Below are 15,103 nucleotides of genomic sequence, written 5' to 3' on the forward strand. Positions count from 1 at the left end.
AGCCTTTATTAATACTTAAGCAGGAATTGAATAACGGTCTGCAAAGTTCACAAGCGAATCAAACACCCCGGGCCTCTTGTTCTCCTGTCAAGACGACCCATCATCCCTGTCACCAATTAGACTTCACACCACCACAGCTCAGGCACCCGAGGCAACACCGAGTCTTATTCATTACAAGACGATGAAAAGATAACAACAACAACAACATGAAAGAGGAGGAAGGGGAACTTTATTAGAGAGGAAGGGAAAAGATTTAAAGGGGGGTGGGGATGGGTCTCAGGGGGGCGAGGAGAGGAAAGCTCAGACGTCGGAGCAGGAGAAACTGGAGATGCATTAGCAATTAAATTGTGGAGCCAGATGCGAGAGCAGGGTGGAAATTGACCCTGCCACTTTAAAATGGAGATTGTTACAGTGGAGCTGCCAGTGACCAGAACAGTGTGGAGGCTGAGGAGCAGGGCACAGGGGTAAAGTGATCCCACTCCACACATGCAATTAACCAAGGAGGCCTTTCAGGCTGCAGCCAACTGGAGGGGAGAGTGGCACCAAAACAGATACTGGTTTCTTTTCACGGGTTGAAGAGAAAGTTCTCCAAGTTCCAGGGCTGCATGAAAACAACATCTCCATCACCTGCAAATGCTGAGATGATTTTTTTTCACAATCACTCGAGACAATGGTAGCAACATCATCCCAGAGAGGTGTGACAGCCGGATGCTTGCTCAGCGTGTCGCCACCACACTTTGCCATCTGATAGTCTAACAGCTCCACGGTGGATCCAGGTCCAATCTGCAAAAGTGGAAGCAGTGACTGACGGGTGGTGCTCCAGATAAAAGGGAATTAACTCCATTTACACAGCGGCAGACACATGGTTTTACGAAGGTTCCAACATTCGTCAGCTACTGAATCATGGATGTTTTCTCTCTCTACAGAATAAGCGACTTTACCCAAAAGTGACTTTGTATTGAAATTATTGATAGAATCAAAATAAGATGTGTTCATCTCATAAAAGGAGCTGAGCTTGATTGGACGACATATCTAAATGAAAACTGTGAATTTTAATACTGTAGTACCGTTTGGTGAAAAATCATGAATTGTGGCCTAAAGATAAAATGAGCATTTTCAGTAAGGACTTGTTTGTTTTATAGATGAAGACACAGTTAACAAATGACAACCGAAATAATTCACAAGTGCTGTATTTGTTTATATAACAGATACATTTAGAATTCAACTCCTTCAATTGTCGTGCTCTGGCGATTAGTCATTTGATCAATTGATTAAAATTTAGTTTTTGAATATCCATTTTCATATAAATAAACAATACAAATATTAACATTAGGTATTTTTTATTATTTTCCAAATGATTCAAGTTATTTTTTAAATAAGTCTGTCTCCAAATTTTAAAATCATTATGCATTTTTTTGCTGCAGTTTGTTATTAATTTAAATATTGGAGGTTTGGACTGTGTTGGACATTTCCCCTTCAATCTATAAAGCAAACTTTTCATCATTTAATAAAAGATTAGGGTAAGGTTTAATCTTTAAAGGGAATTCACAATTTCCAACTGTTTGTCTTTCAGGGACTTTTCTTTCTACCAATTCACTTGCATTTATTTGGCACTTGTGTTAGATTTTCACAACTTACACACAATTTCCTCGTTAAACACCTGAGACCAGATTTGATTCACATCAAAGTCAAACCGTCTTTTCAGATTCAAATCCAAAGAACGAGACCAGTATGCACAGAAGTTATCCACAGTTAGCTTTATCATTCATAATTATGATTTTACATCTCAGCAACACAAAATGCAGAATAAAAACAATTCTGTAGTAGCAAGGCACTTTTAAAGGTAGCTACAGGTGAGAGGTTGTTTGTGAGCTGAGCCGTACAGAGGTATTAGGGGCCCGGAGCTTTGAACGCGTCGGGGCAGAGACGGCAGAAATAATGACAGAATGTACAGATAGTGTGTTTTTTATTTTTGTCTTCACAACGGACACTTGAAATGATGAAGGCACTTGAAATGACGAGGTCGTACAAAATGATGCAAACCATACTTTGGTCTTTTCATTTTTAGATTTCATTAAACTTTCTTTTTCAGACAAAATGATCCGAAACAAAACAGGAAGAACTTGGGTAAATAATGACAATAAATATTAAACCAAATTGAAATCATATTCATAAAAATTCTCTCAACTAAAACCGAGTTAAGTTTGAGTTTGAATCAAACACCTTTACCACGCTTGTTTTTCTAGATAATTAGTCAAAGCTGATCCATAGGAGAAACCATAAAGTGCATCTTTGGATGGGTGGGAGAAACAACAATGAATGAAATGCTATCGACTCTTCCAGCCCATAAAGAATTCATGAACAGTTACTGATTGGTTGGGGTTACACTTAAACAAATTGCTCCAAAATTGTACTGGACGGAAAACAAATAAAATAAAAGACATGAATCATAAACACAAACAAACATTTAAAAAAGGACCTCTGTGCGTTCTTCTGCCGATGGGGCGAAGCACATTAAGACAAACTCTAGGCACTTTCCACACACCTGGCAGATGTAGCACCTTCTCGTACGGTTAAAAAAATATTATTTATCACCAATTATCTCGTTTTAAACATCACCGGAACACACATATATATATTTTTTGCAACACTGACTCAAAATCATTGTCAAGAACCGAAGTGGCGAAACGGCATGTGCAAAAACCAACATGCACAAATGAATCATCGATGCTGGACACTTCAGTAAAAAAGACTTACATCAGCTCATGGTCCATCAAAAGACAAAAAGGCCTCGGTCACCGTCTAACTCCTCACAATGTCACTGACTGCAGTGTGGTTACTAAGAGCGAAAAGAAATCAGTCCTCTTTCAGAGTAATACTTGGAAGAGTGTTAACTGACTGTGTGGGAGGGCAGTGCCCGTCCATACCACTGTGTCTTCCAGTAACAAAACATAAAGCTACAAGCAGGCAACTTGGTCAACAGCAGAGGATCTTCGCAAAAAAGCAAATTACACTTCGGTGGGAGGAGAAGAGGAGAAGGCACTTGGAGCGAGAAAAAACCACTCTGCTGCGGCTGCACTAGAAAAACATCACTGTGGTTCCCAGTGACGTCGTCCTCTCTCCGTTTACTTTAGTGTGATCCACAGAGCTGAAATTATCCACATTAGATGGCAGGGTTTCAAGAAGGAGGGTGTAGCTATTCAAATGTGTGTGTGTCCGGTGTGTGTGTGTGTAAGTGTGCTGACTGCTGCCCCATTCAACATGCCCGTTCTTTGGCTTTCAGGTGAGGGCCACACGCCAGGGCCCCTCGTCACACGGCCTCATCTCCACCCTCTCACTGTCTGATCAGTTCCTCTTCCTGAGGTTGTTGTTGTGTGGCGTGTGGCCGTTCTGAATGTGGCCGTTTTTAGACTTTTCCTTCCCGTCGCTGTCTTCCTCTTCGTCTTCTGACTCCGTCTCCTCCTTGTCGCTCCGCTCGTCCTCAACAATGTCCTGTCGTGGGGGGGGGGAAATACAAAACAATAAGACACTGAGACACTGATACTTTTTGCACTAACTGGTGTGAGGTGACAAAATTATCGAAAGTGGTGGTTCCTACATTTCCTGGCAGGAATTTGACAACCATCCGCACGATGAGCACAGCCCAGAAGATATGAAGGACCTGCAGCACCATCAGCAAACCGTTGAAGAAGTAGAAGCCGAGGAAGGGGGGGTAGAGCGTCAGGGGGTACACCCACGTCGTGTGTATGATCCTGTACAATAGAACAAAGACAGAGAACAGAGGGTCCAGTGAGAGCCACCTTCAGTCACATTCCAAAGCCCATTGATAGGCGTCAGGGTTGGGGGGGGGGGGGGACAATGTGCTTGTTGTTGTGTTTCCAGAAGAACACTTTCATAAAATTACTGCTAAATAATCATAGGAATCAGGGTATTTACAGTCTACCCCCCCCCCCCCCCCTAAATGTGAGGATTGTGTGGGAGGGATTGGCTCAAAACTTGTGTCCATCTTCATCACACGCTCACATATTTCTCAAACGTACAGGAATAGACCACATAAAAATAATCCTATCATTAAAGGTTTTATTTTACAATGCCTTATTTTCCAATCCAGCTAAAACATTGTGAAGTATGGGAGCTCATAGAGAGAAAGCCTCAAAAGTGTCAGTGCTGCACTAATTTACTCTGTGTTGTCATCAGTGACTCATTACTTTCACGGTAAATCTGACGCAAGAAATACGTATTTTACCAGAAGGGGAGGATGACGAGTCGGGTGACGATGAAAACCGCAGCAAACATAGTGAAGATGAAGTTGCAGGTTTTCCTCCAGCCTGCGTAGTTGAACATTTTGGCCGACTGGAAAAAGAGAGAAGAGAGTGTGAACCTTTCATGTTTTCACCTCTAGAGGGCAGACAGTGAACTGTATGAGGAGGACAGCTCTCTGATCCTAATACTGTTATCATGAAACCAATGTGAGAGTTACGAGGTATATGAAACAATAATTGTAATTTGATGATTGTATTTTTCTGCCGTGTTGGCATCTCTTCGTACCTCCATCAGATAATCGGAGGCATCATGCACCAACATGATCAAAGTCCCTGCTCGGATGTAGTTGACCAGCCAGGAGAAGCTGATAAGGAGGATGGTGGCCACGTGGTGAACTATCTGCTCTTTGAAATCCTGCAGAGAGTGAATCAGAGAGATACTGTCAAAACAACATCATATTGTCACTTATTTATCAGGTTATAAAGACTGGTCACTAATCAACTGTTTGTGTATCAGACTGCTGCCGGTTTAACAAATGATTAACTCTACGCTCAGAGCTGATTATACGACTTTACAGCCATATAAAAATACACCAAATCCATATACAGAGCCAAATAACTGAATTAAATAAAGTTTAAAAATCAATTCCTTGAGTAAGAGACAGATTTCAACATTGCAGCTCTAAAGTAAATTCCTGCTGGTTTGGTTTTTAAAGATTAGCTTGTTGCAACTCGGTTATAAAACGAGCACTGGAATTGAGGCCTTGTGATTTGCTGACAGGCTTGAACGTCTGCCACCAGTTACAACATCAACCTGAGCTGTGGATAGACTGGTCAGTCGGTGTGACTTCCAACTGATTTCCAGTCACACATTAACTCAACATCCTGACCTGGGAGCCACAGTTCAGTTTGATGCTCGCTCGGTGTGAAGTTAAAGCAATGAGCAATGACGATACCTTTAACGGCTCGGTGAATTCTGAAAGCTTCAGTCGATCCAATCCATAAAGTCCGGATTTATTAGTCAGGAAGTCAATATCCAAACCTCAGAATACACTACCAACACCACAGATCATTGATTCTGATCCTTTCATGCACTTAGTCAGTGAGTGATCGCTCTTGATGGAGGGCTGCGGAGGGGTTTCACAGCACAGAGAGCTAACAAAGTTCAGGAAGCATCGCTGCATCACTCACCTTTCGTTTGATATCTGATGCTACGCTAAAAAGCAGCGAGAGGTAGAAGCCTAGTTCGAGATTGTAGTACCAGTACTGAGAAGGCACCAGTGGCTGGAACAAAGGAAAAGAAGGATCTGATGTAAGAGCATGATGCCAATAATGTGATATCCATTAGTCAGTTCAGGAAACTGGTAAACAAATGGAAGTAATGCACATTTTGTGATTAATACATGTGATCAAATTAAAATGAAAGTATTGATATAAGACATTAGCTGAAGAGTCGTTTTAGGTCGTAGCAGTTGGCTCACCATTTTTGGGAAGTCTTCCCACATCTGTTCCAAATCATAGAACCATGGTTTCTGAGGGGAGGTAGATATTTAATATCATTAGATATTAATGACGATGTCCAACTCAAAACCACAAACACTTGAAAGCACCAAGCAAGAATACAGAGGAAAAAAATGTTTGTGTGAAACATCCAACAGTGTGAACTAGTATACTCAGGAAGACAAACTAAAATATGTAAAATATCGTTCAATAAAAATGTTTCTAGTTATGACCAGGGTGGATTTCACGTACGTAATTTGCACATATACAGATTAGCTCTGAATGCCAGGTTACGACAAGGTACTCACATCAACAAGGACTGCCAGGCCAGCAAAGAAAGCAAGAAGGTAAAAGGTAAATCTCCAACTGTAAGAGAATGCACAGCGATCTCAGAAATGCCACAACACTGTAGAACTTCAGACAAAGCACAAACCAGTACACACAAACTAAGGAACAACTAGCAAACAACACAAAAGGCACAAAGTAAATTAAGGTTTCAGACTTGAAAGTGAATACAACAAACATCAGTGCTGGACCTATTTATATGAAATCACCCGAGAGTCCACAGTATCCAACAAGCCTCCAAAAACTACACATGAAATGATGAAAAATATATTTAATAATCATCCTTACCACATGTCTTGTATTATATTTCAAATGTTTAATACATATCACAGGGTTTTAAACCCTGAATCACACTGGTCAGAATTAATCCTCTGACCTGTTGTGAAACAGCCTGTTTTGCAACAGCTTTTGTAAAATACCGCGCTTCCTCCCTGTTTCTGGGAGTTGTCGGGGTTAAATGGATGAAATCTTCCATTAGCAGACCATGGGCCATTAAGCACCACACATTTAAATAATTTTGATGTTCTGTAAGAGCGGTAAGTGCCGTGGCTTCACAGCTGCAAATTCAATGCCTGTGCACGTTTCTTGTCCAGTTACTCGGGGACTCTCTTGAAGTAACCCGTCTCCTCCGCCTGCAGAGACTAAATCATAATAATATGATTCCCTGTTACGTTCCGTCATTCATACCGTTGATAGCAAAGCACATTTGATTAACACGTCTTGTCTTTTACTAACTACAGTTGGACTTAAAGTTACAAACTAAGGACTTGTGAATTAACTTGTATCTCATCTGTTCCATTGTATATTCTGCTGCCAGCAGTATTTATGTTTACAGTTAAATGTATCTAGTTTACATAAAATGCATACGTTAAAATAAGCAACAAACATAGTTGTTTGTACTAAGCTTGAGCAACTGTTCAGGGACCGAAAACCCAAAAGATGAATCCCCTCTGTGATCTGGGTCAGTTCCAGTTTGTTAAACTTACTTTCTGGAGCCAGGTGTTATTCTTTATAGCACTGCTTCTTAACAGTAAAACATTTTGCACCCTCACAAACACAGGAAAATAGAAAACCATGTCAGAGTGACAAAAAAAATCTAAAAGCATACTATGAACTCTTCAAAATCCTGTTAAATACACAAAGCAGAGCGTCATCAGGCTGCATTAACTACGCCAACTTAATGATGCAATGACAGTTCAGCCAGAAAGTTCAACACTGTGCCAAAGATGCTTATCTACCATGCTTCCTGGAACTTTTTGTGCTTGTTGGGCCGTTCCTGGTTTCTCCGCCGCCTGAACCACCGCTGAACCTGCCGCTCCGAACAGCCCGCCGTTTTACTTAAACTCTCTATGGAGCTCTGGCAACAGGAGAAGGACAGAAAAGATGAGGTTATGGTTGTTAATGTTGACTGGGCTTATTTCAACCATCCTGTCATTCTTGTCCATTTACACCTCAACCAACATCTGTGTCATTAGACACACAGTGAGTCTGAAGCTATGTCGGTTTCCTGAAGAACACGAGATGAATACCTGTGTGGGATGCTTTGATGTGCTGCAGTAATAGGATTCCAGGGTGGGATTTGAAGGAGCATAAACACGCTGTTTGTTGCTCACTCCCAGCAAAGAGGCCACAGGTGTCGCTACCGTCCTGGAAAGAGGAAAACACACAGGATGAGAAGACGGAGCTTACGAGTCACGTCAGGAAGAATCACTCAAAAACACACATGGAGGAAGAGGCGGATTGACAAATGTTGACTCACCTCTCGAATATCTGTCTGATGACCATGAAGCAGAAGGCGATGGGGACAGTAGCCCAGAGGTCCTGCATTTTAGGGAAGACTTTGCCATCGTGGTCAGTCAGGTCCGCCCAGCCGTGGCCTGGTGGAAACCAAATCCAGTCGGCCCATATCTTCTCTCTCAGAGACATCTTAAAGAAAATTATAGAATGAGAGTTTTTCCCGCTTGGAAGGAAATTAAGCCAGGTATTAAAAAGACGGTTTTGTCTCCACAGCCATCTTCGGTCATTTTCCATTAGATAGATATAGAAAGTCACTCTGCCGTGACAATATCCTGAGAGGAAGGAGAGGAAACAGAGAGGGGCAGAGGAGAGTGAGTATTGATTGGAGGTGATTAATCTCGCTGGGCCTCGGGCAGCACGCTCAGTATCTGAGCACTTCCTGCTCCACATGTAGGGCGGACTTTGTTAAGCTGCACACACACACTTATCATATAATAAGTGACTAATTACAGGACAAGAGGGGAATTGATCATATAGGAGATTGATAAAAAATTCCCATCCATTAACATTTAAGATGCAGGTTTTTTAGCCTATACTGCAGCCAGCCAGCAGGTGGCGATCCAGACACCTTGGCATCACATTTGTTGACGCTGTCATTTCGTCCCTCTTTACATCCAGTCTGTGGTTGATGCCCATTGGATGAACTGCCATGATATTCAGTAGAGACACCCATGATTTTTTAATGGTCCTCATGTGGAGTCCAGAACAACAGAGTTTCCCTCTTGTTTTATGGTTTTTAATTTTCGGGGACTCAAATTGTCGTCACGGACAGGTGAAAATGAGCAACGTCACATTCCTCAACACAGTCCCACCGCTCTGTTATTAGAGTCCAGGGAGCAGCAGTTAAACTAACTGGGTTAACATCAGCTTTGCAGCAATAACTAGAGGCGATTCCTCCGCGGGGACTTATTTACCTGTGAGCAGCAACTTTTCGGGCTGACCATCGCCTTGTACAGCTGAACCTTTGTTCTTGCAGCCGAAGCTTTGTGTCAATGAGCAGAGAGGAAAATGCAGCTTGTCACACACACCACCTGACAGATCCTGTTACAAGGAAACTGTGTGTGTGTGTGTGTGTGTGGACTTTAACACGTTAGAAGCTTAGTATTAATGCACTGGACCTCATGCAGGCGGCATTTTTTAGCAGTAGTTCGACTTCTGAATTAGGCAGTGAACCACAGCAGTGCAACATCAACCATCCTGTCTGTTAACTAACGTGTGGATTTCAATGTTACTGCTGCCTTCTGTCAGAAATCGACCTTCAACGGATCTTTCCCTCTTAGCACAATGCTGAGCGGACCGCAGATCATGTTAAGTCTTTTAAATGCTTCAAACAGAGAGAATGGGCTCTCTGTGGGTTGTGTGTGTTAATGAATTATGCGATTTAGGTGAACGTGCAGAGCGTCATTCTGTCTGAAAGGGGGAAGTGGTAACTGCCATGCTGCTTCTTATCAAAGTACACATCTAGCTCTGTGTCTGATCCACACTTTATCAGTTCAGTTGCCCTGTTCAGGACAACAGCAGAGGCTAAATTCCAAAACAGGAAACATTATCAGTGAAGAGTGCGCAGGCTACATTCAGTAAAAACCCCTGTGTTGTGTAAAAAGTGAAAGACCACAGCAGCACCGGCATTTGTGCAGCGGTCAGAATTAAACAGAATGTCTGCTGCTGAATGAGTTTGATTTCCATTAGAGTTAATTGATTGAATAGGATCAATAGTTGGTAGGAGCACAGATGTGGCACCACCGGTTTTAGAAGGTGCAACTGCTGCAAGCTAAAGCAAACTTTATTTTGTTAGCCAAACAATATTGACACACCATCCAGTATGAAGTAAATGACCACACTCTGGACGCCAATAATTCTAATCAACTTAGAAACAAACAGGCCTCAGCGAACTGTAGGCGCTTTGTGTATTAATTGGTTAGTTGTATTTTCCTCCATCTGGTACACCACTCGCTGACTCTTCTCTGGGGCTGGTACATTTAATCTAGCCCCAGTGTTCACCCCTCACCTACAAGTTCTGTGGAGAGTCCATAGTGCAACATGCCACTTGGCAACCTACAGTTTGGAGTCCAGGAACAGGAGTGGCACAGTGGCTCTCGGACAGTTAACTATCTTCACTTTAAAGATAAATGCACAGTTCAGTGCACAAACTTCAGCAACATCAATAGCTTTACTAGAAAGACAGCTACCCATTGTAATTGTGTGATGTTTTTTTCATTAAAACAAAAACATATACTGTACATTGGTCGTGTATTGGTATCAGAACTACTTTTACACCCATATACCCAAGTTTTTCCCTTGTTAACCGCTGTATTGAACAAACAAGCAGTATAGTGCTGCACTTCCATAAAGACAAAAGAGAGGTAATGGTTGAATAAAAATCAGTGATCAAAATACTTTATATGAATTAGCTCGGTAGGGATATATTGACATTTAGCCAAAATAGGTCAAACCCCAGAACCTACACTTCCCACATTACAGCTCAAAAGCATCTGTCATTACTCCCCGGCTGTCTTCTTGTAGTGATGGGCTTTCTTTTCATAATTTCCTTGTATTCAAACACAAATTGTGTATTGGTTCACCTTTACCAACTGAAAGTCTCTTTCTCAGGTTATGAAAACCCATCAGATTTAAGAAAACTGTCTCCAAGGCCAAGAGAAACTTTATGCATTTGTTTTCACAAGCTCCTAATGACAAGATAAATAAGTTTTGAATGTAAAAACCAGCCGACTGTCCCTTTGTCATAGTTTCTCTATGTGTTGTGTCTTCAGGATAACCATGAAGGACGGAGTCGGTGTTATCCTGCAGAGAGGTAAAGAATCAGTCACCAGTAACTTCAATTCTATTGGATTTGGCTGCAACGCTGTTTACTCCTGAAAGTCCAAAAGTTTTTAGTGGACTCTAACACTTCACCCACCCCCCCACCCCCTCCATCAGCATATTGCTGAGTAGATAATGAGTGAATAATCATTTTGGGGCAAACTATCCCTTTAAGAAAACTGTCTCCACAGCCAAGAGGAGGCTTTGGGCATTTGTTTTCACAAGCTCCTAATGACAATTTAAATAAGCTTTGCATGTTAACACTAAGCAGCGTGTCCCTTTGCCATAGTTATGTGTGTTTTCTTTATGATAGCCTTGGAGCGGGGGAGTCTGTGTTATCCTGCAGAGACAGTTGAGTCCTTCAGAGGGAAAAATTATATGTGAATCATGCTGATCACACACACAAACCTCATATAATAACATCTAAACCCACATTAGAGTGTGTGTCTGCCGAGCTGCGGAACTTTCCTCCACTTCTCGTGTCTGTCACTGCGGTCTACGCAGTTTGCGTAAACCCTCGCAGGGAGTGGCAGCGAGTGCGCAAGCGGGGAGTCTCCCGGACATAGCGGCTCTGAGGCTGAGATGGAGCTTCGAGCAACAAAGTTTACAACACACAAAACTGAGTCAAACACTTTCACGTGCGTCCCGCCACACCTGAGCCCGGGGGGCTGGTAGTTTGAATCCCCCCCCCCCGACCCCACCACCCTTGTGTGGAGAGAGGAAACGGGCGAACTGAGCGTAGCGACGTCTCCAGTTGCCTCCAGTTGAAAACTTTTTGCGAGCGTAAACCCAAATTACACCAAAAACATGGCGACTAACGCTGCGCCTGACCCTTCTGCTCCCCCACCCTACCAGGAAGTAACTTACGTTTTTTTAGTATACACTTGAATAGTATCGCGACCTTCTCTAATCGCGGGTTGTTCCTAAACAAACACCCCGGACATGAGGCCTGTTTGCTGGCTAACGTCCGCTTCATAACGGCCGGGGAGTGGAGCGGAGCGGAGGGAGGGAGGGAGGGAGGGAGGGAGTTCGGTGGCTATTCCGCCCCCGGGTATAAGTTTGCCGAAAGCCCCCTGTGTGGAGCCTGATACACCCCCCAATCCCCCGGTGGTGTCTAAAAATAGCAGCCGGTGGTGGTGTGCGTTTGACAGGCGGCTTCGCGGAGTCGAGGCGGTGGAGTAACGGTGCAGTGAACTCACCTCCGCTCCGTGTCGCCAGGTAAAGGTGATGATGTCCGGCTGCTCTTCCTGACGCTGGGGCTTTTAAGTGCTTCTCGCCATTTTCCCCCCTTATTCAAACTCAAGTTGCGCTCATTCAAAACAACCGTGTCGCAGTTTCTCGCCCTCCTGAGTTTTGTTTCGAGGGGCTGACGGGCTAGGGGCTGGTGTCCGGCTGGTGGTTCCCCGGGTTGTCGGTGCTTCTCTCCCAGTTGAGCCCGGTTGGATGAAGCGGCCGCCGACACTGGGATGTTATGGTTCTACGTTAAGAGACAGACCAGCGTGGGCGGGTTGAGGCTGTTTAAAGTGACGCACGCTTCCGCTGGGTATGAGGTGAGGTTAGTGCCACACGGGGAGGGACGAAGCAGGAGCGTGGCCTGGGATCAACCCCCCCCTCCCCCCAGCAACCGCTTGTTAAGGGGATAGTTTTTTATTTACATTATTACATATCATTTAGCCGACGCTTTTATATCCAAAGCGACTCACAATAAGCGTATTCAACCATGAGGATACAAACCCGGAACAACAACAATCAAGAAAGTACAATTTCTTCAAGAAAGCCAAACTACAAAGTGTTATAAGTAAGTGCCATTTAAGTGCTGCTAGATTGTTAGTTTAAACTTGTATTTAGGAGCCAGAACAGCAAACAGTCGTGATGCTGTTGGGTGTTTAGCTCGCAGCGAGGGTGTAACGTTAGTCCTGGAGGTAGACTGGACCTGATACGGATAGTTCACTGAAAAATCTTAACTTCACTTATTATCGTCACACCACTAGGCCGATGGAGGGGTGGGTGAAAGTGTTTGAGTCCACAAAACACTTCTGAATTGTCAGGGGAAAACTTTTTTTAACATCTGATCTGATATTCAAGTTAATTATGACCGAGACTTCAGAGTTAATAAAACTAGAGGAAAAAACGTAAAATGCCTCCATACTGGTGAATTTTAATTTTTCAGCGAACTATCCCTTTAATACGGGTCGCCTGGTCCCTCCAACATCCTGAGGAAAAAAAAACTATTAAACTTGTTACACATCATTTGATTAGGTCATAATATTTTCATCGTACAACACTCTTGGTAGACTGTAGGCGCATCTTATCATTCAATAGAAATTGTTTATAAAAATTGCATTTTGTTGTTAATTTCTGCGCCCCAGACACACAGCCGATTGGTATTGATTTATGTAAAAAAAAAATCGAAGGTGTTGTCGACCCCTCGATCAGGTAAATCCGCCGTCACTAAGTTATCTCCACTGCGAACTGAACGGCAAGGTAATGGTGACTTCTAGTGAAGCTGCGGCAAATCGAACAAGTAAAAGATGATAAAGGAGCTTGGACTTACAGATTCAGCAAGTGATCGAGGATGAGCTTACACCTTCTCTCCCTCTGGTTTTGAGGAACAGAGTTGACTAACTGGATGTGGCGTAAGTTATGTATTTTATTGCTTTTCCTTGTTTGCGAGACCTCAAACATCTCAGAAAAAGGCAAACGTCATGAAAGTTGCCAAAGTCACATGGCCACAATGAGGCTACATTTTTTCCTCAAGCTTAGCATGGCTCAAAAGCTCGGTGAAGGCTACATGACGGGTATACTGAGTGTTGTGTTGTTGTTGTTGAGTCCGGCATCAGTGTGTTTCTCCTGCCTCTTGCAAGGCTTCCCTCCGTGCGCCGTACATGGTTGCTCACTGCTCTGTGTGTCCTGCACCAGATGGGTTAAAAGCAGAGGTTACATTTCCTACATTGCATGAGTGTGCCTGTGCATGTCTCTGCATGTGTTTGGGACAAATAAATGTATTTTAATCTTAATCTTAATCAGACCATTAGAGGTATGTTGTTGTTGATTTGTACGTGTCTGAACCATAAAACTTCCTGCTGTCATTTACAGAAAATGTCCACACCTAATATTCCGGACATTTTCTCAACAGTTCATGTCTGTAGCAAATTGTTCATTAGGTCTTTTTTGTGGATCAGTGGGACCTCGATACCAGGGCTCCATGATCACTACCCTGCAGAAACCTGCTCCAAATGATGTCAAAAGCTATTCATCATTGTCCCGAATGTCCCAGAAGGAGATTTAATGTGCCAAATCTTGACAGCTTTTATCGTTGACTTTATTGGGCCATAAAGGTTAACTTAACCTCAGTGTATTCTTATTAGATACAGATCCATTCTGTCGGTAGTCTGCCAACATCACGTGGGCTCCCTGATGCTCCTCCTTATCCACACATTGGCTAAGTTTCCAAATATTAGCTTACATTTGTGTATTCTCACCCGACAATCTTGTGCGGCTGTTTGCTCCTCGAATTGCAGTTGCAGTGTCAACAGCAGAGCTAACCCCCCCAGCCCGGCCAAGGTCTACGTGTGGCATTAATCAGCCCTCCTAACACTGAGGCATGCTGAGGAGGGAAGAGGCATGTTTGAACGGATCAGACCAAACCCAACATGCTGGGACTGAGGGATTCTCTGCGCACCTCAGACTTTTCAATCCTGAGTGGATCCACATGCACACAGTAAATCATGGTGGTAGCTTTGCAAGTGGGATTATCAATAGCTAAAGATATATGTATGTCCCAACTACAATGGCATTGTCTATTTCTAACTTAGTGAAATTATATAGCGTAAATAAACACAACAATATTTCAATTATCTCCCTCATTGTGTTTTGGTCCAGAGGTTTAGATACAACCAGGATTCATGTATACAGGACTGTCTCAGAAATTTAGAATATTGTAATAAAGTTCTTTATTTTCTGTAATGCAATTCAAAAACAAAAATGTCATGCATTCTGGATTCATTACAAATCAACTGAAATATTGCAAGCCTTTTATTCTTTTAATATTGCTGATTATGGCTTACAGCTTAAGAAAACTCAAAAATCCAATCTCAAAAAATTAGAATATTTCCTCAGACCAAGTAAAAAAAGATTTATAACAGCAAAACAAAATCAAACATTTGAAAATGTCCATTAATGCACTCAGTACCTGGTTGGGAATCCTTTTGCACGGATTACTGCATCAATGCGGCGTGGCATGGAGGCAATCAGCCTGTGGCATTGCTTAGGGTTTATGGATGCCCAGGATGCTTCAACAGCGGCCTTTAGCTCATTTGCATTGTTGGGTCTGGTGTCTTTCAGCTTCTTCTTCATAATACCCCACAAATTCTCTATGG

General features: G+C 42.9%; 1 protein-coding gene across 1 annotated transcript; it reads right to left on the minus strand.

Annotated features, from left to right (window-relative positions):
• Positions 1 to 1,742: 1,742 nt before the first annotated feature.
• cers2a (ceramide synthase 2a) lies at positions 1,743 to 12,213 on the minus strand. The gene is made up of 11 exons (XM_062409203.1): positions 11,924 to 12,213; positions 7,867 to 8,033; positions 7,637 to 7,754; positions 7,346 to 7,464; positions 6,071 to 6,128; positions 5,744 to 5,794; positions 5,454 to 5,546; positions 4,549 to 4,677; positions 4,247 to 4,353; positions 3,599 to 3,752; positions 1,743 to 3,492 (listed from the first exon to the last, which is right to left on the minus strand). Exons 2-11 carry the CDS (start codon positions 8,031 to 8,033, stop codon positions 3,346 to 3,348), a joined length of 1,143 nt encoding a protein of 380 aa, XP_062265187.1. The 5' UTR covers positions 11,924 to 12,213; the 3' UTR covers positions 1,743 to 3,345.
• Positions 12,214 to 15,103: the final 2,890 nt, after the last annotated feature.

The sequence above is a fragment of the Platichthys flesus genome, chromosome 17, assembly GCF_949316205.1.
Source record: "Platichthys flesus chromosome 17, fPlaFle2.1, whole genome shotgun sequence".
In the NCBI taxonomy this organism is placed as follows: Eukaryota; Metazoa; Chordata; class Actinopteri; order Pleuronectiformes; family Pleuronectidae; genus Platichthys; species Platichthys flesus.

Coding starts and splice junctions, on each gene's coding strand:
- cers2a (XM_062409203.1), bottom strand. CDS start 8,033: ATGTCTCTGAGAGAGAAGATATGGGCCGACTGGATTTGGTTTCCACCA. Junction 7,755..7,866: donor ATCAGACAGATATTCGAGAG/GTGAGTCAACAT, acceptor TCCTCTTTCCAG/GACGGTAGCGACACCTGTGG. Junction 4,678..5,453: donor CATCAGATATCAAACGAAAG/GTGAGTGATGCA, acceptor CACTCTCTGCAG/GATTTCAAAGAGCAGATAGT.